Source organism: Lissotriton vulgaris, chromosome 4_1 (assembly GCF_964263255.1).
Source record: "Lissotriton vulgaris chromosome 4_1, aLisVul1.2, whole genome shotgun sequence".
Lineage (NCBI taxonomy): Eukaryota > Metazoa > Chordata > Amphibia > Caudata > Salamandridae > Lissotriton > Lissotriton vulgaris.
Genome location: NC_141691.1, coordinates 1,850,323,331 through 1,850,348,684, shown reverse-complemented (window position 1 = coordinate 1,850,348,684; position 25,354 = coordinate 1,850,323,331). Strand labels below are relative to the sequence as shown.

General features: G+C 49.4%; 1 protein-coding gene across 2 annotated transcripts in view; it reads left to right on the top strand.

Annotated features, from left to right (window-relative positions):
- The window catches only part of TAF2 (TATA-box binding protein associated factor 2), a 765,870-nt gene that overhangs the window by 714,581 nt on the left and 25,935 nt on the right, over window positions 1-25,354 (top strand). The window contains exon 26 of one of the 2 annotated variants that reach the window (XM_086966159.1): window positions 497-655. The exons of the other annotated variant lie outside the window; for it this stretch is intronic. Coding sequence (XP_086822285.1) covers window positions 497-655 — 159 coding nt within the window. The remainder of the gene's footprint in view (window positions 1-496; window positions 656-25,354) is intronic. 2 annotated transcript variants of the gene reach the window in all.

The window sequence follows — 25,354 nt, the reverse complement described above, 5'->3', positions numbered from 1 at the left end:
TTTAGCACACATGATGGGCAGTTAGTGTGAAGACCCAACATCCTATATAAGTAAGGTGTGGAAAGAACAAACCTCATAATGAAAAAATACATATTTGAACTGTTTGAAAATGAGTTAAGTAGCTTAAAGGCACCTGGCTAGTGTCAAATACAAGTCTGTGGTGATTTGTAAATGTGCATATTGTACTGCAATCAATACATGACAAAAGTATAGTCTTATGTATGTCCTTTTCTTTGCCCTCATCAATTACATTCTGGAAGTCCAAAACACATTGTCAACATAGCTGTTCCACATAGCTGCTATCTCTGCATTTGTGTAGTATGTATTCTTTCTTGTAATCAAATGAATGATAAAACATGAAAAATAATACATCTTACAGGTTCTCTATTCATTTTTAAGCAAATCTGGAAAACGCATTTCAGCCCCTGAAATCATGTACATTCAGGTTTCACACATGAAAAACAGTATCTCTTTTTATTTGCCCTAACTTATCTAGACCAACGGGATAGCTCCACCCTCCCGTCTTCAGATTTCCAAAAGAAACTGCTAAGCCGAGATCTGCCTTTACTTTCATGTCAAATGCAAGGTGCATCAGAAACTGCTTACATGAACCTTCTAAACAGGATTGGAAAGTCTACACCGCATGGTGAACGTGGTAAGAGTCAGAGAAGTTGAATATGTGATATCAGTAAATTATACAAGTCCGAATTATTTCTCTTTTTAATTCTGCTCCAGGAGACCTATAACTAGCCTGCCAGGTTGATCTGAGAAAACAGTATGTGATAAAAAAAAACTAATTCCCCCACTCCCAGCGTCACAAATGAATTGTTACATGTTGGGTTATAAATTAGTTTCATGCTGTTTCAATAATCTCCTGGCTGCAGGCAGAGGATTCTGCAACATTCAGAAGTACATTTCTCTTCAATAGCTTCTCAAAGTCATAAGTAGTGATCTTTTAGATTTCCAGTCAATATGCTCCTGTCCTCTGGCACTTGCTCATAATACTCTCAGTACTCTTTTCTGCTTCTACAGGGATATCCCGGGAACCTGCTAAGTTTTTAGACGTTCTCTCTCTTCTTAAGTACTTCAGGAGCCATGCAAGAATCACTACCCATATCTGCAAAGCATAAAGACATTTATTACTATCAACATAGGGTTGCAGAGACCAGATATCATGGCTGAGAAAATAAGAAGAGCCTGTGGTCTTTTCCCCTTCGGTTGTGAAGTGAGGAGCTATAGGATCAAATGCCTACGCTTACCGTTCCTTCTCATTTCAAATGCTGTGTTTTTTACTTCTGATTGGGATGTGCTTATTCTACCACTAAAATAGATTCATTTGGTCAAAAAGCATAATTTATTTACTCAGCATAGGCAGAGTTGTATTGAAGCGCTCTTCAACCAGCAAGACATTATACTGTTTGCTGTTAGGAATATATTTTTCAATAAGTATAACGTAAAACCTCAAAAAATCTTGTAGAGCCAACCTCAAAATCTTCTCACTGATGGCTCTATACGCATTTAAATTTCTTGACACTTTAGGCAATATCAGCCACTTTTTTATCTCTTGGATTTCTGATTTTAAAAGATACTCATCAACTGAAATTGAGAGACAAGTGTCCACTTGTCTGGTGACTGCATGACACCCAATAAATAGCAAAGATGATGGATCCTTTCCATTTTGAATCTTCCTTACCTCCAGAGACCAAAAGTTGGTGGATACAGCACCTGCAACAACTACAATGTACTTGTCTTTTTTTGACTATGAGTTTCAACTAATAATTTTTTCATTGCCAAATAATTGTTTTGCATTCTCTGCCATAGTCTTGCATGCTGCTGACTGACAACTACTATCTACTCTTATAAACATGGCTAGGCTAATATGTTCTTTTTGCAATTTGACTTCATCTCCTCCGTGGTCTGTTTCTTTCTAGTGACTTTGTCTCTGTCAGATGGCTTTCACTTCCACCACACCTTTAGAGCAGAAGTCGGACTGGATAGAGTAAAATGATATGTATTATTATCAACTTAACATTACAAAAACAAACATTTCAATTCCTTTCTACTGTTATCTTAAAGGTCTTTGGACAGGATTGGCATAATAGGGTTCAGTTCTGGATAGGACTCAGCCAATCAAGTGCTCTAGAAAACCAGGAAATACCAGGCAGGACAATATTCAGGTGCTGTCCTCTCTAGAGCCACATCAATCAGTGATCAGTTGACTTCACAATTCCTTATCCTTTCCCTGAATGGAACAGTTTCCACTATTTCTATCTTCCGGTTTGATCAAAGCAAAATCAGTACAAGCAGATTGGCACAGCACATTCACTAAAAGGATGTAGCCTGCTATTAACAACTAAGACAGGGGCGTGGCCAAGCAAGATGACTGTAGGCACGCTTTAGGTGAAAGCTCCATAGACCCTCCCCCACTCCCTCTGTAGTCCGTTAACATCCTGTCCCCGCTGCAGGTTGATGGCCTGCAGAGGTTGGAGGAGCCCCAAAGAGGCTGGAGAAGTGCTGGCTTGGAATGCTGGGTTCCCGATGGGCGCTCTAAGTGGAGAGCTGGGCCAGAGTTAAAAAACTAGATGTTGGCTGATAGTAAGATGCAGGTGGCCTGGGCCCCAGGTCGCCCACTGTGGACTGATGAGCAGTGTGGGTCTCCCCTCCTGCCCTCCCGATGAGCCTGGTTTGACCCATAGAGTCATTGCCGTGTGGAGCGCCTCCCGAGCTGGGCCCGGTGCAGAGTAATTCTGTGACACCAGAGGTGACACGCCCCATGCTCCCTCAAGATGGCAGCCAGGTTGAGTGACGGTAGACCCCTGATGCTGTGGATTTGTGCTGTGACTTTGCGGGCAGGTGAGCGGGAGAGCGGCCTTCTGGTATCCCCTTAAGGCGGAAGCAGCGGGGAGTGACTTGGACCCACGGTGGCTGAGACTGCATTAGATGCGGGTGGATCTGCAGTGCAGGTGGCAAGGAGCAGCCAGCTTCTGCAAAGAGGAGTACACAGGGCGAAGCGGCTGCCAACTGTAACCGAGAAGCAGGCTGATTGGGGAGCCACACTTTGGGCTTGGCACGGTGGAAGCTTCCTTGATTGAGACTCTCACCTGATTAGTGGCCTTCTTCTCTAGTGACAGTCTCTGGCTGGTGAACTGGACAGGCCCACTAAATCTTACTAAGTGGACTGCAGGGAGTGGGAACCACTATGCAGAGACTACTGGGAGCTGATGTTTTTGAGCTCTTGCACTGAGAACTGTATGCTGACACCAGTCTAGACGGGAAGAATGGCTTCAGCCCAATATGGAGCGATGCAGACCTTACAGGACATATTGCGACATACAAACACAGGTACGTTCCTCCCTGGTGTCCTGAGGTGGAAGCTTTTGTGTCATCAGGGAGGTTGTGCTAGACATTAGGCTTTTTTGTTCTTGAGGAGAGCTGAAGCTGGACTTGTGAAAGGGAGTGCGCAATACGTTTGGGTGTGATCAGAGTGCCAAGCAGACCCGCATGCAAGAATTTACGGGAGCAGCTAAGGGCATGGCCCGGGAGGAGAATGAACAGCCGCTCCAACTCAGCTGGAACCTGCTGGCACCCAAATTTTGACTGCTATTGAACAATCAAAGCAGACGCTGGAGCAAAAAGTGAACTCTCAATATGGACATGCTCTGAGCAGACTTGCGGACCAGAGAATGAGGAAAAAAGTGGAGAGCCTGACTAAGGAGGTGCGCGACCTACAGACTACAGGCTGCTTGCTGTCAGGAAAGGTGCAATTCCAGGATGCTCGAGTATAGGAAGTTGAGGTCCAAGCAAGGAGGTGTTACCTCCAATTTCTGAGTTTCCTAGAGTGACGGGAGGGGAATAAGACCAAAGCTTTTTCGGAGAAGTGGCTTAAAGCAGTAATGGATCCGGATCTATTGTTGCCCTTTTTTGTCACCAAGAGAGCCCACAGAGCCCTAGTCCCGCATCCCCTCTGGGGAGGGCCGGGGGGGGGGGGGCCCGAGTACGATTATTGTGAAGCTAATTAACTACATTGACAGTGATGATTTACTTAAGTGGGACGCAATCATGGAGATCCCGATTTGGGGTCCAAACTATTAGGATTTTTCTGGACTATGCACACAGAGTGCAGGAAAAACATTGAATCCTACCTGTTAGTAAAACAGAATCTGTGCAGTCTCATGTGAAATATATGTTACTGTACCCTGCCAAGCTCAAGATGCTGCACGGCGGAGGTGTCCACTTTTATGAATGACTCAAGGAGGTGTGAGAATAGATGGAGACCTCCTCGGGAATAGATGGATCAGAGCAGAGAGAATCTACACACCCTGCCACCCAAGAGAGTGGAAAATGGAGGTTGAGGACAATCAGAGTGTGTCGAGCCTGGGCTGGGGGGTCTCTTCCCTGTCTCTCCATTGATTGATGGCTTATACTGCCTGGGATCATGAAGGGTAATGTTGAGCTGTGGTCTGCCCACCTGGCAGGCTAGAAGACATGACTGTTGGGAAGAGTAATGTTCAGGTGTGGGGGGAGAGCTGCTGGTGTGAAAGAGGCTGCATACTGACCAAAAAGAGGAGTATACTACATCGGGTATTAGAAGACGAGGGTACGAAAATGGAGTGGGGGTTCACAACATGCATATTCTTTGTTGTCGGTGCTCTACCTAACCCCATCTATATCTATTTTCTGTTGTCCTCCCATCTATTGTTGCTGCACCTGTAAACTTTGAGTAGCCAATAGGTGCAATACTGAGCTCTTCAGTGGGATTTCCAGGATCACCTGCTCTTCACGCTCTGGTCAGAGCTTTTTTTTCTGGACGAGAGCAAAGGCTCCTGGGTAGCTCTCACATTTTGTTATTTTTTCTTATTAGTTTCAGCTGGTGGTGGGTTCCGCCTGCTAGTTCAGGGTTGATTCAGGAGGAAAGGGGGCATGTCACTAGTTTAAGGGAGTGTTTAAGGTGGGTCAAATTGTGGCTCTGCTTATGTGTAAAAAGCACACACATGTTTTTGCGGGTGTTTACCCAGGAGAGGTGGGGATGGGTTGGTTACAGAAGATCGTTTAAATAACATATTTGATGAGACAGGAGTGCAGGGCATGAGCAGAACACCTGGGCTCATGCAAGATGTTGTGGGGGGACGGGGAACGCTTGATCATGGGGACCTAGTGCCTCCAGCCTTCCAGAGAGAGAGGGACAGGTTCACTGTAGCTATATGGTTGGGAAAATGCAATTAGTGTCCTGGAATGTGAAAGGACTGCATGACTAGACAAAGCCCAGGGGTATAGGGTTCATATTTACGTGAGTCAGTACAAGGTGGGCATTGCACTCCTCCAAGATACCCATTTGATGTCCGCAGAGGCAAAGAAGCTCTGAAAGAAGTTCCAGGAGTTCCCTTTAGATTCAGGAAACCCATGCACCAAACTGCGATGTCAAGGTGTTTTTTTAATCTGGGTGGGCGATTTTAACCGCATCCTAGATGGAGAGCTGGATCTCTCACCCCGAGATACCACACTAAATCTGGTATGACGAGATCCATGACAGGGGTCATGTCGCAGTTGGACTGTGTAGATCTATGGATAGTCTTTAACTCCAGAGACCGACAAAACAACTTTCACTCCTCTACTCACAATATGTATAGCAGGCTTGACAGGATCCTGCTGTCCCGCTCTCTAATTGGTCTTGTGCAGAAAGTTGAGCATCTGGGCCGGTACTTATAGGATCCCTCCCGGGCCCTAATGGACTACATTTGAACCTGGGAGCCCCATTTGGTGCTGCCCTGACTCCTCAATCATTGCATCAGGAACTTCACAAGGAGGAGGAATTGGCACATGTTCAGCGTCGGGATCGGCCGGAAGGTGGTGGAACTGCTGAACTCAAAGCCAGGTGCAAAGTAGGGGAGACACGACAAATTCACAAATAAGAATTACAGACAGCTGCCTCGTAAGGAGGGAGAGAAGCCAGGAAAATAGTTAGACTTGCAGCTGCATTGGGAATGCCCTTCTGGTTCCATTATTGTGCCGGAAGATGGCGAGGGGGAAAGGGCGACAACCTAGACTGCCCTCAACACTGTGCTTAGGCACCACCTGACTACTTTGTACAGACTGGGGAAAGGGCCCGCCTAAAAGGTTAGAGAAGTTTTTAGGGCTGCTGCGACTGCCCAGAATCACAGGAGATCAGCTAGAGACGTTGGAGAGGGACTTGTCAAGGGAGGAAATAGCCCATGGGAAACTCACCAGGACTGGATGGCCTGCCCTCTGAATGTTAATATATATATATTTATGGGAATCATAGCAGACACACTACTGCAAGTATTACTGGAAGTTGGAGAATGGGGGCACTCCCACCAACCATGTGTGAGGCAGTCATGGTAATGGTCCCAAAAACGGATTGAAATCCGAGCCTGGTGGCATACCGCCATTTGTCTATGATGAAGACAGATGTTAAAGTGTTGGCTATGGTGCTGGCAAATAGATTGAAGGGGGCATTTTGCTCCTTGATTCACGTAGATCAGTGCAGGTTCACTTCTGCTAGAAGCACCCTAATCAATATCAGATGTTTGACGGATATCATGAGTTCGGTGCAGGGGACAAAGGAAGTTGTAGTGCTGATAGCTTTAGATATCGAAAAGGCGTTTGATACAGTATACTGGGACTATATGCGGGCAGTCTTAATCAAACTGGGTTTGGCCCCAAGTTCTTGGATTGGGTCCAACTATTATACATAGGGCTGAATGCTATAGTCCAGTTGGGAGGATATACCTCGGAAAAATGGGATATTGAGCAGAGTACTCACTAGGGATGTCCCCTCTCATCTCTCCTATTTGCGCTAGCTAAGGAACCAGTGGCGGAACACCTACATGTTGCACTGGATGACTGAAAGATGTGAGTTGGAACATGGGTGCACACCAATGATGCTCTTTTATGTCTGCGCAGTCCTGATGTGGCTGTGCCGCTATTAATGCCGGAGTTGCAGAGATATGAGAGGGTCTCTAGCTTATAAATCAATACGGACAAGTAACTGACTTTCCCGCTGGCCGGATTGAACGATAAATTGCGGGATCTGCTTCCAGCGCTAGAGGTACGGTGGGAACTGGACAAGTGCCACTGCTTGGGCATTCTGGTGGCCCACACACCGGATAAACAATATGACTACAACATAAGGAGGGTCCTCATGGGCTTGAGGAGATCGTTGATGTTTTGAAATAAACTGCTGTTATCTATAGCTGACCTAGTGGCACTTGCAAAAATAGTGGTGGTCCCTAGATGTTTGTATGCCCTGCAGAAGATGCAGTGCAGGATACCAAGGAGCCCTTTAAAAAAACTTAACAGTATCCTCATAGCGCTAGAATGGGCAGGCAAGCGCAGGTGAGAGGGACTTCAGGTTCTGAAGAGAGACCGTGACCTTGGTGGATTGGGACTTCCGTACCTCGAGCTTTATTACCTTGTAGCGCAGCTTCAACACGTGGCTACTTGGTGCACAGTGGACAAAAGCTGGGAGCAGAGATTGTTGGTAGGAGACCCTGGGGCAGACAGCCTGGCAGTTAATTTGATGGCAGGACCGCAGCTAGACTCATCGAGCCTGCATGTGGTCTGTATGGTAGTATGGGTGTGGGAACGTGTGATCCGGATGGTACTGTGCAATCCCCCCTTCCCCAAGCGGTTGTCAATCTGGTGGCTACCACTCTTCTTGGACATTAACAAGCGTATGTTTATGCCGAATGGCAAGCCGGGGGGATGCAAGCTGCTGGGGGTTCTTTATCCAGGATATCGCTGTAGTTTTCTTTAATGTAAATGCATTTTATTGATTGATCCAACCAAGAACAAGTCATTTATCAGATTTTATTACAATGACACTCAGGAACATTGGGCATTATCCGTATCATAAGTACAGTTAACATATACATAGCGTGTCTGTACGCAGCAGAGAAGATAGTTTCATTAAATACGCATTATGAGAATGTAGTTGACAATGCAAAACTAGATATTACACGGTTTTTCAAAACACCCCCCCGCCCCCAAAAAACCCTCTTCAAAGAAAAAAAACGTGCATCATTACCAATGTTCCATCTAATTTTATTCCTGTGTGTGCGGCAGTGTAAGCTTTGTGTGCACTGCAGCCAAGGCTATGTGCGTCAGTAACCAAACTGCATGTGTGGGTGCAGCGCCAAATATCACTCCAAACTTTTCCTTAAAAAAGTGAAGACAGTGCATTTCCACACATACAGTGCCACGAGAAGGGTCTTAAGGTACAATACAGTTTTAAAAGCACCAGCTGCCTCATTCCTTGCCACCAACAATTTTCAGGCAGCCATAAAAAATATCAAGATAACTCTGGGGACTGGTGGTCCTGCTACTGAGAGATTGGAGTTTTGTCTACTGGAATTTATTAACTATCAACAAGAGCTGCATGCAAACTGCAAGGTATAGATTAGAGCATTATGATTTTTCCCCCCAGTCTTTCATTATCCTAATGTTGCAAAAAGGTTTCACTTAGATAGAAATCAATTCTTATTAGTTAAACCAACTCCCTACCATGGTGTTACGTTTTAAATTCTCAGTGTGTGCTTCTTCAGACCAAGCACTTTTAAACTATACTGTCTACCAGTATGGATGACTTGTGACTCCTACACCCGTACTCTGTCTGATGGAACATTTCCTATACATTGATTTACACACTATGATTCAGTGTCTCTGTGTAATGTGTATGTGATGTAAAGTGCTTACACATTACACTGGTATGAGTGGCGCTACTAAACAAAATAAATTCATCAGAGAGAGCGGTTATGGAGACCCTGAGGGCACTGTTAATAAAGGGTGGTAGAGGTGGTCACTGGGCACGGCAACAGACATTGTCGCGACGGGCGCCACCAGCACTAAAGCTGGCCCTGTTCAAATGCCACTCATAATCGGGGCTTTAAGTGGGCCCGATCTTGAAGGTGCTCAGACCCGGTATTTCAAAAAAGCAGGTGCTGAGATGGGTCCCTATCGGGCTCTGTGTTTAGGCCATGACTCACTGGCTACTCACTGCATGCCGGTGCCTTAGCAGTGCTGTGGTTTGGTAAAGAGACACATTCAACTGCTTGAAGCCTGCAGCTGGTTTGTAAAACTCCTGATCTGTTAGTTCTGTTTATTTCACACTTCACGACCTGTCCATGGGCCAGGCTTGTGGGATGAGTGGTATGAAGTGGTAACAAAATACTCCCAAAGAAAGGATTTCTAATTAATGTATAGCCAGTCATTGATGGAATAATTCTGTGCATAAAACCCGATTGTCATTTGTATCCGTCATTGCAATGGCAGATCACACAACATTCCCTCCTTAGTCTTAAAGTGCTTTACGCAGATTGCAACATACCTATTTATTATCCCAAAATGATTGCGTCTTTACGAGAGACAAATACCAGCCCCTTGTTAACATTTTAATTTGGTGTAAAGGTCAGACACGATACTAAACTAGCACTTTAAGCAAAATAATCTGTTTTCATTTTTAATGTCACCTCAAAGGCGAGGGTGCAGGTGCACAGGAACATATACTGGTCATGCAGAGAAACCTAAGGCCTACTTTTGAAAGGATGCTAGTAGCACCATGTGGGAACTGCTGGTGCCATCTGTGATTATACTGCCCTGTAGGAATTCATTGCAAAGTCAGATCGACCACTGCCGCCTCTCCCTGAGCCCCCAAGAGCTCGCACCTAGAGAGGACTCACTAATTTTTTCATCTACTTAGTGGTGTACAGCAGGGGAGCTCTAAAATTGTAAGCGGACGTATTACTTCATGCATTTTTCCAGTCTATACAACATTCCTTGATTTGCATGCCCTTAATTTTGTTGGCCATACCCCTTTTAGAGACACCCCCCTCACCCCCCCCCCCAGTTTTGTCATCCCACTTAAAGCCCTGCTCATAATTACACTGTAACGGTGTAAAATTACAAACATGAATCAATAGCATCCACATAAACTTGCCACATATCTCTGATTTACAATTTAGTACAGTACACTGCATGTATCCAGCTGAGAGCTTTATACGTTTTCAGTCAGATTGGATCACCCCATTTCATATTTGTGATAGAACCTGTGTGTGTATCTTTTGATGCAGATGATACTGTGAACCTGGATGATGAGCAAGAAAGGGAAAAATATTTCAATTTAAAATTGCCTGGTAATTTGTACACTGTACACTAAAATTATAAAAAAAATCCTACATAGCAATATGAAACCTTGGCAGCTATGTTGCTTCATGTCTATTCTTGATAGAACTGGGCTGCAGGGTAATTGTGTGCCTTTGTTAAAGTTTTCATGTCTAATCGCAGCACCCATCCTGATCTGCAATTAACATGTAAACTTTAACAAATGCACACAATCACCCCGCAGCCCTGCTCTATTAAGAAAAGAAAAACAGCAAGACTACTAACATGTTGTGTGCTTTCAGGTGATTCTGAAAGCACACGCCGTGTTTGTAGACTTGTTGAATTTCGTTTGATACTAAAACCCGGCTGCGAGGCAGATTGTGTGCTTTTGTGAAAGTTTTCATGTTAATTGTAGCTCGTGACCGGCGCTTCAATCAACATGAATACTTAAACAAAAGCACATAATCTGCCCGCAGCCACGCGCTTTAAACAAAAGAATGCAGCAAGTGCAAGAGCCAATTGCTGGTGAATGCGTGCCCTCCATAATCCAACGAGCCTCAAGAGACACACTTACCTGCAGCTCCCTTGTGTCCTCATCACTGTGGCATCTTGCTCCGCAACCAGGAAATGCCCATTTTTCGTGCCGCTCGCCTGTTAAAAGCAGCGGCACAAACTCTCTTGTGGGCTGTTCTGTGTGTGCGGGCTGCACACACAGCACTGCGCGCTCGGAGGGACAGAGGTGCTCGCGCGTTCACCTTACAGGGAACAGTGGTCATGATGTAGTTACACAATTATTAGCTATAAGAGTAGTTTGGGTCCCTGTGTTGGAATAGTCAAGGCAAATATACAATTTGTCAATGTTGTTGGGCATGGGAAAGATGGTAGAAACGCTAGGATTGGGAGATCGGATCTGGGCAGCCACAAATCCACAGCAGCCCATCAGTCAATGTCTTCTCCTTGAGGCCTAAAGAGCTCCAACACTGCATTCCATTCCATGGCTATGGGCTGTTTGCGCAGCACTCCGTATTCTTCCCTGTGCAGCGATGTGCTTTGCTTTCAGCAGAGTTCCATCTCCAGATCTCATCTCGCCAACTAGCCATTGATGGCGCAGTAGAAGTCTTCCTGCGGCGTGTGATCTGCCGCTTGGTCAGAAGAAGCACCAAGTCCACAAAGCGGGTTTCAGTCTTTAATGATTTGGGTCTAGGGTAGAGTCCTAATATACAGTGCTCCACTGTGTCTAATGTATTCATCCTGTAAGAGACTGAAGGCATTCTCTATCTTCCTCCCAATAAGGGAGCTGTTGGGTCATAACCAAAACATATGTAACAAGTTTGCTTTGTCAGTGTCACAGCATGGCCACAAGGATGGAAGTGTAGGGAAGATCTTGTGTGCAACAGTGAAAGTGAAAACTGGATGAACTTGAACCGCGTGTTGTGGGGTATTTAACTTGGATTTTCTACAGAAAAACTCCTTTCCTTGTCATGGAGTATGTGGCCAAGGTCTGTTTCCCATTGAGTCCTCAGTGGAATAAGTGAAACGTGCAAGTGGGAGCCCATATAGAGCCATTGTGTGTAACAGTTCTCATACCGTGTACTGCTTGAACAAATGCATGTGTGGCGAGCTCCGAGACCGCCGATGACCAGTGTGTACGGACGTAGCGTATAATGTTTACTTATGTAATGAAGAGAGTCACAGGCAGCCTGTGGAGCTGTATAAAGTCCTGATGGCACAAAAGCAGCTCGTCTTCAAAGAGATTACCAACAATGGTAACCCCCACCGCCTCCCACAGTGCCAATCTCGCCAACATGAGTCTGCCCAGTGGGGTAGGCTGTCCGTACAAAGGCACATTCGCGGCATCCGGCATAGTGTTTTGTGTGGTACGGAGCGCAGCCTTCCAGTACAGCAGGGCGTTTCGTAGAAGTAGAGGAAGTGCAGGGGAGCGTGCAACTCCTAGCAGCAGCAGTTTATGTAACTGACCCGTGCACAATGTAGACCGTGTATAGCCGATTTCCTGTAAATGTACCCCTCAAGCCATGGGTAGAGCCACTGCAATTGGGCTGCAAAACATTAAGACCGAAAGTCAGGGGCTCCCAGTCCGCCACCATCCGTAGGTAGTTTGTGATTTTTGGAGACTAACGCGCCATCGACCTGGGCCCCAAATTAGGTCCAGTAAGAGGGAATCGAGGGCGCCATTGAATAAGTACTGGTAGATTAACAATATAATAAAGTAATTTGGGCTGCATAACCAATTTTGAAAGGACTAGGTGGCCTGTCACCAACAGGGGTAGTGTGACTAAAAACTTTGCATGCGTCCTAAGCGCGAAAATAGCCTTAAGTAGGTTCCCTTCCAATAAGTCAGTAGGAGAGCTATAAACCTGAATGCCTAAATAGCGGAATGTATGTCGTGCAAGTGGTACGGTCTGCGCACCCATGTCAGTGGTGTTATGCTGGATAGTGTCCTGAGAGGAGAATGCATAAGATTTTGCATGGTTGATTCAAACATTTGGAGGCCAGACAAGGCCCCCGAATGACCAAAGTGATTGGCGTAAGATCCATAATTCAGGTTATGGGTATTGACAAGCATGTTGTTGCCGTATAAGGAGATTGCATGTGCCGGGGGGCCTCTAACAAGGCCTCCTGCCGATGTTATTGTGCCAGAGGCTTTACAGTTAGTATGAAAAACAACTGTGACAAGGGGCAGCCCTGGAGTGTACCTCTACCTATTGTATACTCCACGTGATGTATGCACCTGTTTTGGCCCTTGCCGTGGGAACTACATGTAATAGTTTAACGCAGTTAATAAAGACGGAGGTATATTGTAGATCTGCAAAACTGTGAACATATACTCCCAATCTAAAGAATCAAAACCTTGTTGGGTATCCAAAGACAGACAGTCGGTGTTGGGGAAGATATTGTGTGCTGTTTCCATTACCCGATATAGTTGTCTAATATTAAGTGATGTCCTCTGGCGTGGGACAAAGCCAAATTGATCCACATGGATCTGAAAGAAACACGTTAGTATTAGATTCCTTACCTTAGAATATCCCCAGGCGTCAGTCTGGATCCGGAAACTTTTGCGTAGCAGTACCCCTGCGCGTCGGTAGGCATCGTCTGCAGGCGTCCCCTGCGGCTCCGCGTCCGTCGTCGGCGTCGTGCGCCGTGATGACGTCGCTGGAGTATATAGACGCCGCCTCCGCGCGCTGACGTCAGTTCTTCTTTTATCCGCGCCAGTAAGAGCAGATCCGAAGAGCAGTACTCCGGTCTTTTGACCAAGTTTTGTAAACTTCTTTATACTTTTTTGGTGCCGGTAGGATGCCCGGTTTCAAGAATTGTGACGGTTGTGACCGCACGATGTCGGTCACGGACCATCACCGCCTCCGGTGCCTGGGCCCCGACCACGACGTGGACGCCTGCGTCGATTGCCGGGCCTTGACAAATAAGGCTAGACGGGAGCGGTCCCGCAAGCTGCTCGAGCTCCGGTTGTCGGCCCCGCGTCGAGAGCGGTCCCGGTCCGGCCGGAGGTCCAGGGATCGTTCGAGGGAGCGGTCGCGGAGCCGTGCCGAGCGCTCCGGAAGTCGTCACCATTCGTCTGGTTCCTCAGGTAGGAAGCACAAGAAGTCGGGGCGTCGTCATCGTACCTCCGAATCCCCCCGACGCTCGCGCGACGCGGCCGGGGGCTCGGGTGACCCCGCGGCTCCGCGAGAGTCGCCGGCGCGGCCTGCTCCATACCCTCCGGTCCCTGGGCTAGGCGCAACGCCTGAGGAGATTGAGGCGTTCCTCATGGCCATGAGGGCGCTCACTCCTCCGACGGGGCCTACGGCGCCTTCGGGCCCAGTGCTACCGTGCGGGGGCCCTAGCGGTTCGGGTGTCCCTGCCTCGACGCCATCGGGTGCTCCGGCCCCGGTGCCGCCGACGGCTCCGACCCCGGCGCCGCAGGGGCCTTCGGGGTCGACCCCGGCTGGTCTACCGGCCTCTCCGGCGCCGATTCTATCGGGGTTACCCCCGACGCCGTCCCCGCGCGGCGCCGGTTCTCCGGTGCCGGCTCCGGCCGGCTCCGGGCGGCGTCGTCCCCATGCCCTCCCCGAATCCGGACACGGAGTCGGACCGGCGTCGCTCGACGCCGGGCTCGACGCCGATGGGGCTTGTGCACCCCGAGGAGCCGGTCTACATTGTTGACTCCGAATATGGAGATGATGTAGAGTACGGAGAAGGTTGGGAGGGGTCTGAGGACCCTCTGTCACGTGAGTGTCAGTACGACGTGGACTGGACAGGTGATTTGGGTGATGCCAGTGGTCTGGATGACTCTCCTAACCCTGGCTTTGTCTCGCCTCCTACCGTGGCATCGGAGGAGGGGGCTGCTTATTCAGTGGTGTTGATGAGGGCTGCCAAGGCCTTACACCTTGAGCTCCCCGTCGCGGCCGTGAGGCCTAACATCCTCACTGAGGTCTTCAAACCGCAGTCATGCCCACAGGAGCCACTGCTGCCGTTTAACGAAGCCCTGTCGGACGTTCTTTTGGGCACGTGGTCCAGGCCCTCTTCAGGTTCGCCTGTTGATAGGAACGTGGCCAGACGCCACCGTCCGTGCCCGGACGACCCCAAGTTCCTGTCCACCCATCCCACCCCCGAGAGTCTGGTGATCCAGGCCTCCACTTCCCAGACCGCATTCCCGTCGGCCCCGCCCGACCGGGAATCTAAGAGGTACCACCAGTATGGCAAGAAGGTCTTCTCGTCCCTGAGTTTGGGACTGCGGTCTTGCAACACCGCTTGCCTCTTGGGCCGCTACACCCACTCTGTGTGGGATACGGTTGCGGAACTGCTGCCAGAATGCCCCATGGAGGTGCGGGCGAAGCTCGGCAAGGCTGTGGCTGAGGGCCGAGACGCAGCAAAATATTCCATACGGTGTGGTCTTGATACGACCGACTCGCTGGGCAGAGCGATGTCCACGACGGTGGCGATTCGTCGCCACGCCTGGCTGAGATCCGCCAACTTTTCGGCAGATGTCCAGAATGCCTTGATGGACATGCCGTTTGATGGCTGTCGCCTGTTTGGTGACAAGGCGGACCACGCGCTAGAGCGCTTCAAGGACTCCAGGGTCACGGCCAAGTCCTTGGGTCTCTCGACCCAGCGCCAGCAAACGGGTTCGTTTCGCTCCTTTCGTGGCCAAGGAAGGGGCGTCCCCACACGTGCTGCCAGCCACGCGCCGCAACAATCTTATCAACGCGGTGGCGGCCGTGGAAACCGCCGTGGAGGCGGTCGGGGTCAACGGCGGGGCCAGGCCACACCTCCCCCCTCAGCATCAGCCTCCAAATCCTCCTAGTCCGTGCTTTCAGGCCCATGTGACGCCAGTGGGTGGCAGGGTTCGCCATCACCACGCCCGCTGGCGCGCAATCACATCGGACAGGTGGGTGCTGCAACTCGTCCGAAGGGGCTACTCCCTCCCCTTCGAGACCAATCCTCCAGCCATGCCACCTCAGAACCACCGTGTGTCGGGGGACCACTTGACACTTCTGCAGGAGGAAGTTACGGCCCTCTTGGCCAAGGGGGCCATCGAGCGCGTTCCTGGGCCAGAAGTAGGGCGTGGTTGCTATTCCCACTACTTTCTGGTGCCCAAGAAGGACAAAGGGGGCCTACGTCCTATCTAGCGCGGAGGTACCCCTTCGGGAGTGAGTCCTGCGCTATATAAGCACATAATTAATTAATTAATAATTAATTAATTAATTAATTGGATCTACGGAACGTCAACGGCTTCCTCCGGAAGGAGAAGTTCAAGATGTTGACATTAGCTCAGGTCTTGGCTGCTCTAGACCCGCAAGACTGGATGGTAGCGTTGGACTTGCAGGATGCGTATTTTCAAATCCCCGTCCTGCCGGCCCACCGGCGTTACCTGCGGTTCACGGTAGGCCAGGAGCACTTTCAGTTTATCGTGCTCCCCTTCGGCCTTACCAGCGCCCCACGGGTGTTCACAAAGGTGTTGGCGGTGGTCGCAGCCCATCTGCGCAGGTTAGGGGTTTCAGTCTTCCCCTACCTAGACGACTGGTTGTTGAAGGCGGGCTCGCCCCAGACAGTCGTCCACCACCTTCAGATGACGGCAGACCTCTTGCACGAGCTGGGGTTCTCCATCAATGTGCCGAAATCACACCTGTGTCCCTCTCAAAAGCTCCTTTTCATCGGAGCGGTTCTGGACTCGGCGCAGTTTCGGGTTTATCCTCCGGAACGGCGGGTCCGGGATATACAGGCTTTGATTCCCATCTTTCAGCCGCTATCCCGGGTTTCGGTCAGGTTGACGCTGCGGCTGCTGGGGCTGATGGCTTCCTGCATCCTTCTGGTGCATTACCCCGGTGGCGGATGCGGGCTCTGCAGTGGGACCTAAAGTTTCAGTGGGCTCAGCATCAGGGCAACTTGTCCGACCACGTCTTGATCTCGGAGGGCACTGCGAGACAACTGCAGTGGTGGCTTACGGACCGCGATTGGGTCAGAGGCAGATCCCTCTCCCTTCCCCAACCGGAGCACGTTGTCGTGACGGACGCGTCCCTCCAGGGCTGGGGAGGCCACTTGGGAGAGGCGGAGATCAGAGGACTCTGGTCTCCGGCGGAGTCCCGGCTCCATATAAACCTGTTGGAGCTACGGGCGATTCGTCTAGCACTGAAGGCATTCCTCCCCTTTGTCAACGGGAGTGTAGTGCAGGTGTTCACGGACAACACCACCACCATGTGGTACTGCAACAAGCAGGGCGGGGTGGGGTCGTGGACCCTTTGCCAGGAGGCTCTGCGTCTCTGGCAATGGCTGGAACGTCAGGGCGTGACTCGGACGGTTCAACACCTGGCAGGTTCTCTGAACGCCAGGGCGGACGAACTCAGCCGTCGGTGCTCGATGGATCACGAATGGCGTCTGAACTCGGACGTGGCGCAAGGCATCTTTCTGCAGTGGGGAGAGCCTTGGTTAGATCTATTCGCCACAGAAGAGAACGCGCAATGTCATCAGTTCTGCGCGTTGGAGTTTCCAAGACGGCACTCGCACGGCGACGCCTTTCGGCGCGAGTGGAGTTGCGGTCTGTTATACGCCTTTCCGCCTATACCACTTCTGCCCAGAGTGCTGAAGAAGATCAGGCGCGACCGGGCCCAAGTTATCCTTGTGGCTCCGGACTGGGCTCGAAGGTACTGGTATCCCGAGCTACTCAGCATGTCAGTCGGTCCCCCGATCCGCCTGCCCCTTCAGGAGGACCTTCTGTCGCAGCAGCAGGGGACGGTCCTCCACCCGAACCTGTCCAGTCTCCACCTCCATGCTTGGAGATTGAGCGGCGACAGTTGAGGCCATTTGACTTGCCTCCTGAAGTCTGTGATGTGATTCTGGCAGCCAGGCGTCCCTCCACATAGTCGGTATACGCCTGTCGGTGGAACAGATTTGTGGCATGGTGCACAGCAAAGGCTGTAGATCCTCTATCTGCCCCTCTTTCCGAGGTTCTTCTCTTCCTTCTTTCTCTTGCCCAGCAGGGCTCTGCTCTGGGCACTATCAAGGGCTACCTTTCTGCCCTTTCGGCCTTTCTGAGGCTGCCTGATCAACCTTCTTTGTTCAAGTCCCCTATTGTAACGAGAGTCTTGAAGGGCATCACACACATGTATCCTCCTGTTCCGTTTGTGATGCCTCAGTGGGACTTGAACCTGGTTCTCACCTTCTTGATGTGTGCTCCCTGTGAGCCACTTCATTCCTGTCCTCTCCGTCTCCTGACTTTAAAGACGGCCTTCCTGGTTGCCATCACCTCTGCCAGGAGAGTGAGTGAGCTCCAGGCTCTTTCTGTCAAACCTCCTTTCTTGTCCATTCATCCAGACAAGGTGGTTCTGAGGACTAGACCTTCTTTCCTGCCCAAAGTAGTTTCTGCTTTTCACATCGGGCAGTCCATCACCCTCCCCTCCTTCTTCCCGCCTCCGCATCCTTCAAAGGATGAAGAGCGGCTCCATCGTCTGGACCCAAAACGTGCGCTTTCATTTTATATGGATCGCACACGCCAGTTCCGGGTGGATGACCAACTGTTTGTTGGCTACGTGGGTGTGAAGAAGGGACGGGCGGTACATAAACGGACCATCTCTCGGTGGGTCGTTCTGTGCATCAAAGCGTGCTACTCTTTGGCTCGGAAGGAGCCCCCTGTTGGGCTGAGGGCCCATTCCACTCGGGCCACGGCGGCTACTACTGCCCTGGGCCGGGGAGTCCCCTTGCAGGACATTTGCCAGGCGGCTACGTGGGCCTCGCTGCACACCTTTGCGAGGCACTACTGCCTGGACAGTCAAGTCCGGAAGGATGGCTTCTTTGGCCGTTCTGTCCTCCAGGACTTTCTGGTGTAGGAATGTATTGGTTCGCAGACCCACCACCGGGGTTGGTATTGCTGGGGTATCTATTCTAAGGTAAGGAATCTAATACTAACGTGTTTCTTTCAGATGAACAAGTTACTTACCTTCGGTAACGATATATCTGTAAGAAACATTAGTTAGTATTAGATTCCTTACCGACCCACCCATCCTCCCCGTTCTGCGAACTGATACCTAGGGTTAAGGACATCCCTTTCAGGGCCCTAGTTTCAAATGGCACCAGTGTTGGTTCTCACATGGCTCTGCGTGTTCTGGCGCGGAAAAGCTGTGTACAAAGAACTGACGTCAGCGCGCGGAGGCGGCGTCTATATACTCCAGCGACGTCATCACGGCGCACGACGCCGACGACCGACGCGGAGCCGCAGGGGACGCCTGCAGACGACGCCTACCGATGCGCAGGGGTACTGCTACGCAAAAGTTTCCGGATCCAGACTGACGCCTGGGGATATTCTAAGGTAAGGAATCTAATACTAACTAATGTTTCTTACAGATATATCGTTACCGAAGGTAAGTAACTTGTTCATCAGGGCCTGAAAGCAAAGGGAGTAGTCTGCATGCCAGTACTTTGGTAAGAATTTTATATTCAGTCGTTTGAAGGGAGAGTGGTCTATACGAGGACAGATCATCAGAGGCTCGGCTAGACTTAACTAGAGAGGTGACAAGGGCTTGTTTGGTGGTCGGAGGCAATGTTCCTGCCTCCATGGAAGCACTACTTAATTTTTCAAGTTTCGGAACCAGTTGGGAGGTAAAGGTAGAGTACATTTTAATGGGCAAGCTGTCTATGCCGGGCGTTTTATGTTGTGCCATCTCCTTTATGGCGTTCCGTAATTCCCCAGAGGAGTTTCTGCTGTCTCACACACCATCAGCGTGATCCAGGGGAGTCTCAGTTTGCTCTGGAAAGCATCCCTATCTGAGACAGGAAGGTAGGGTCGGGATCTGTAGCGCTCATTCTGTAGTAGGGGATCTCTGTGTATAGTCATAATCTGTGAATAGTCCCGCCCATGTGCGTGGACCCCGGAGCAATCCAAATAGTCTCTTAAGTTGTCCTCTTCTGCAGTCCTGCAGAGACACTTAAGAGAAAATCAAAGACAAATAATGCAGCCTGACATTAACAAGGCTACATTGGCCAGCACTTCATCCTGAAGTGAAAAAGGATAGCCAAATAATATAGAAATTTACACATTCTACAGAGTTTCACACATAGAGAAACTTCCCTTCACAAAAATCCTTTGTCATGATAGAGAGGAAGGGTTGGACAGACAAGCCCCATAGGCTGCCATTATGTGTCTGGAAAAGGGATACCGTGCCTTTAAGGAACCCTCCAGAGACCCTTAGTATCCCATGATGCACAGCCAAAGGCAAGTTACTTTCGGTTCTTTTTTCCGGCTCCTGCTAGCAGCACCCTGGAGCATTGAGCTCTACCTTTATTGGTATTACTTCAGTTTTTTGAGCTTTTTTGATTCGACATCAAGGAGACGATCGACGTCAAGGAGACGATCGACGTCAAGGAGACGATCGACGTCAAGGAGACGATCGACGTCAAGGAGATCGACGTCGCGAAAGGAGTTGATGTTGCGACGAAAGTCGACGTCAAAGGGAAAGTCGACGCCCAGAACAGTGTCTAGTGGAAGTTCATCCTCTGTGGTTAGCATTTCCACTTCAGAGAGTACCCGGTCACGCCGGCGCCGGCGCTCTTCATCTGGGAAGTCAACATCCAGAGCACCCTCCCCGAGGCCTGCTCGTTAGAAGAGGAGAGTAATTAGGTCTCCGGACTTTGACTACTCCAGGACCTACCCACCTTCACGTCCTAGGACACCTACGCCTGCTCTTCCTCAACTACCTCCTCCTCCTCGGCCTCCACCCCCTTCACAACCGAGGCCTTTTATTCCGGCTCAGCCTCTGCCTGTTCCACAACCACCTGTGCCGGTGGTTCCAGAGGCTCCCAGGAGACCTAGATCCCGGGGCAGACACTGCTCTCGTTGTGGGCGAAGGTCTTCGACCAGGTCACAACATCGCTGTCGTAGAGAAAGGTCGCGGTCCAGACATACAAGGTACACAGACTCTTCCAGTGACAGGAGGTATTCACCTACATTGTCGGACTCTCCGCCTACGAGAATTTTGCGGGTGGATGACATTGTGACGTTCCAGGACGTGCTTCTGAGGGGGGCAGCGAAGCTGGGGAAGGCACTGACGGTGCCTACCACATCCACCTCTGTCATCTATGAAACGCTGCAGCGTAGGCACCTCTCTCGTCCGTTACTGCCTTTGGTGCCAGGGTTGGAGGAACCGACCATGGAGCTGTTCCTGACGCCTGCCTCGGTGAAGTCTGCTCCATCTCGACTTCAGAAGAAGTACAGGCCACCAGATTCGGACTCTGCCTTTCTGAGAACGGATCCTGCACCGGATTCAGCCATTGTGACAGCGGCCAAGAAGCAACATTCTACTACTCCTTCGTCTACGGTCCCTCTGGACAAGGAGAGCCGCCAGATGAATTCGGAGGGAAGGAAGGTATGCAGTACAGCGGCCACTTCCATGAAAATCGCAAGTTCTACTGCGCTTTTGGGTCGCTATGACTGGTCGCTATGAGAGTCACTCCAACAATTCATTGAACTCCTCCCGAGGGACAAAAGGGAAGATTTTCAAGAAATCTTGAATGAGGGCATGATGGTTTCCAATCAAATCATAAGCGCGGCTGCAGACACCTCTCTCCTGGCTGCTCATGGGTACTGCCACAGGGTGAATTTGAGACGCCATTCCTGGTTGCGCCTTACCTCCCTAAAACCAGAGGCGCAGCAGCGGATTGCCAATCTGCCCTTTTTGGGTTCCACCCTCTTCGGGACACATGCGGACGAGGAAATGGCCCGCATGAAAGCGGAAGTTGATACGCTGAAGGCTGTGGGCTTGGAGAAGCCAATGGAACTGTGGAAGCCCTTCCATTCCTACCACACGGTGCTACTCCTCCCAACATTTCCATCGTGGGCAGGGTCGTCAAACTGGGCAACAGCAGCAGCCACAACAACAATATCAGAGGCAGCCCTTCCTTAAGCGTCGGAGGGGCAGAGGCAGCCAGCAGGCTGCGTCGGGGAATAAGGGCCCGGCTAGGTCTAAGCCCTGAGAGATTACTTCCCCCTCTTCTGTTACCCACTCTGGTGGGGGGAAGCATACAGAATTACTCGGCAGAGTGGAGAAAAATTACTCCGGACAAGTGGGTGCTGAATATTGTTTGCAATGGATACAGTTTTCGTTTCATCAGCCCTCCTCCAGCTATTCCACTGGTTCGCTCACAGTACCTGCTGCGCGAACTCCAAGTGGAGGCCAATACCCTGTTAAGAAAAAGGGCGATAGAAGGCGTCCCTCTGTCTCAAAGGGGAAAGGGTCTATACTCAAGGTTCTTTCTTGTGCGTAAAAAGGACAAGAACGAGTTCAGGCCCATTCTGGATTTGCGAAAGGCAAACAAATGGATTCGCAGGGAGAAGTTTTACATGCTATCCTTGCACCAGATTTATCCTCCGCTGCATCGAGGAGACTGGCTTTGCGCAATAGATCTGCACGATGCATACTTCCATGTGCCCATAGCACAGAGACATCGGAAGTTCCTGCGCTTCCTAGTCGGCACCAACCACTATCAGTACACCGTACTTCCATTTGGTCTGAAGTCTGCACCCAGGACTTTTTCAAAATGCATGGCAGTGGTGGCGGCACACCTGAGAAAGAACAAGGTGTTTGTCTACTCGTACCTGGACGACTGGTTGATCAAAGCCTCCACCTTCCAGGAAGCGCAATTGCATTTCAACAGGACGGCTGTTCAGTTGAACCAACTGGGTCTGCACATCAATATGTCCAAGTCCGTTCCGACTCCGGTTCAGTGTCTGCAGTACTTGGGAGCCTCCATCAATACTCTCAGGGCAAGCGTGTGTCCTTCGGAGGAGTGACGCTTATCGATCCTTTGGAAGGCTCAGGCTCTCATGTCTGTTCCATCAACGGCGGTGAGGACAGTGTCATCTCTCCTGGGGTCGATGGCTTCTTGCATATTCCTTACACCACATGCCCGCCTTCACATGCGGCCGCTGTGGGAATGTCTGGAGGATCAATGGGACCAGAGACGAGGGAGCTGGGAGGACAGGATCAGACTGTCTCAGCAGTCCCTGAAGTGGTGGTGTTCAGCGGAGAATCTCCTCAAGAGGGTTCCATTCCACAAGGAAATTCTAATACAGACCCCTGTGACGGATGCTTCTCTCCAGGGCTGGGGAGCGCATTCGGACCATCTATAAATTCAGGGGATGTGGTCCCAGGCTGAGTCCAAGTATCATATCAATTTTCTGGAACTCAGAGCTGTTCACTTGACACTGAAGGCCTTTCATCCTTCCTTCCGGACCAGCTCCCTGCTTGTGCAGACGGACAATACGACCACAATGTATTACCTCAACAAGCAGGGGGGCTCAAGATCGTGCACACTGTCTCAGGAAGCGCAAGCGATCTGGCACTGGCTGCTAGCCAGGGGACTGACAATAACGGCTACCCATCTACCAAGTGTGCAGAATGCTCAGGCGGACGCACTCAGCAGACTCGTTCAGGAAAACCACGAGTGGGTCTTAAACAACGAGGTGCTAGGAGACATCTTTGAAAGATGGGGCACTCCAGAAATAGATCTGTTCGCCACCGCTGAAAACAGCAAATGCCGAGACTTCGCCTCCAGGTTTTACCAACCGGGGACTCAGGGGAATGCGCTATGGATCAGCTGGTCGAACAGCTTTCTGTACGCTTTTCTGCCCTTTCCCCTGATTCCGGCAGTGCTCATCAAGCTGTCTCAGTCCAGAGCGTGAATGATCCTCATTGCTCCGGAGTCTCTTCAACCCCACCTGCGGCTTCCATGTCTGCCGGACTTTGTAACGAAGTTCGGGGGCAGATGGTGCACCCCAACCTCTCATTGTTGAGTTTGGCGGTATGGCTCCTGGGATAGTACGCCAAAGCTTAAGGAGTTAGGTCCCGGGACGTGGGGGGGGGCTGGACCCTTTTTCAAAATCATACATATACAACTTGCTCCCCTCACACTTCTTTTCTGCTTGATAATTTAAAGCACATAAATCAGGACTACTTCTGAATATGTGGGTTTATTTAGTTTCACCCTTCACTTTTCAATTTTCAAATACAAAAATTCTTTTATAGCATGTTTGAAAAAGACACGCAACATGTAACACTAAATGACAATTATGCAAAACAAGAATTACCAACACATTAATTTCAACACATCAACAATGAACAAAAATGAAACATATATGCACAATATTTTCATATGGCGGCAATTGTTCAAATCATCAAGTTTGGAATGCCGATATCAAAAGATACTCCTTTCTATTTTCTGTAAGGTCATTGAAGGACAAAAGAATCTGAAAAGAGGGCCAACTGAATACAAATAAATGAATCCAAATCGCAATTAATCCTGTTTCTTTCGTGGCCTTCTTAATGCCTTAATGCATTAAGAAGGCCACGAAAGAAACAGGATTAATTGCGATTTGGATTCATTTATTTGTATTCAGTTGGCCCTCTTTTCAGATTCTTTTGTCCTTCAATGACCTTACAGAAAATAGAAAGGAGTATCTTTTGATATCGGCATTCCAAACTAGATGATTTGAACAATTGCCGCCATATGAAAATATTGTGCATATATGTTTCATTTTTGTTCATTGTTGATGTGTTGAAATTAATGTGTTGGTAATTCTTGTTTTGCATAATTGTCATTTAGTGTTACATGTTGCGTGTCTTTTTCAAACATGCTATAAAAGAATTTTTGTATTTGAAAATTGAAAAGTGAAGGGTGAAACTAAATAAACCCACATATTCAGAAGTAGTCCTGATTTATGTGCTTTAAATTATCAAGCAGAAAAGAAGTGTGAGGGGAGCAAGTTGTATATGTATGATCCTGGGATAGTACAGCATGGACACTTGAACTTGCCTGACAACTGCATGGAAATACTCAAGGAGGCTAAGAGACCATCCTCCAAGACCTCCTATGCCTACAAGTGGAAAAGGTTCTGCATTTGGTTCACGTCCAAGAATGCTGACCCTACATCCTGCAAGGAAGATGCCATCCTTCCTTACCTATTGCATTTAGCTCAATATGGCCTTAATTCCCATTCTATTAAGGTTCACCTCGCAGCATTGACTGTGTATAGGGAATGCCCTTCACAAACATCCTTTTTCCAGATTCCTGTGATTAAAGATTTTTTGGAGGGTTTGAAGAAGGTATTTCCCCCTGTTAGGCATCCTTCGCCTTCGTGGAAGCTGAATGTAGTGCTGTGAAGGTTGATGAAGGAGCCTTTTGAGCCTATTCATGAGGCTTCTCTACAGCATTTGTCCTGGAAGGCGGCTTTCCCTGTGGCGATAACATCGGCTTGTAGGGTGAGTGAGATTCAGGCTCTGTGTTGTCAAGAGCCTTATACGGTATTTCGTGCTTCTAAGGTTGTCATGAGGACTCACCCTAAATTTCTCCCTAAGTTGATATCTGATTTTCATGTCAACTAGACAATCACATTGCCTACGTTTTTTCAACATCCCTCCTCTCTGGCGCAGAGGTCCCTTCATTCACTTGATGTGAGGCGGGTGTTGAAATTCTACTTAGATAAGACCAAGGACATTCGTAGGTCAGATCAGTTGTTTGTGAATTACGGTTCATACAGGACTGGCCTTGGTACCTCTAAACAGTCCATATCTAGGTGGATTGTGTCCTGTATACAACTATGTTACCAGAAGGCTAACAAGACTCTAGGGGGTAAGCCTAAGTCTCATTCAACTAGAGGCAAAGCCGCTTCAGCGGCTTTGCTATGTAACGTTCCTATTGCAGACATCTGTAGGGCTGCTACGTGAAAGTCTGTCTACAC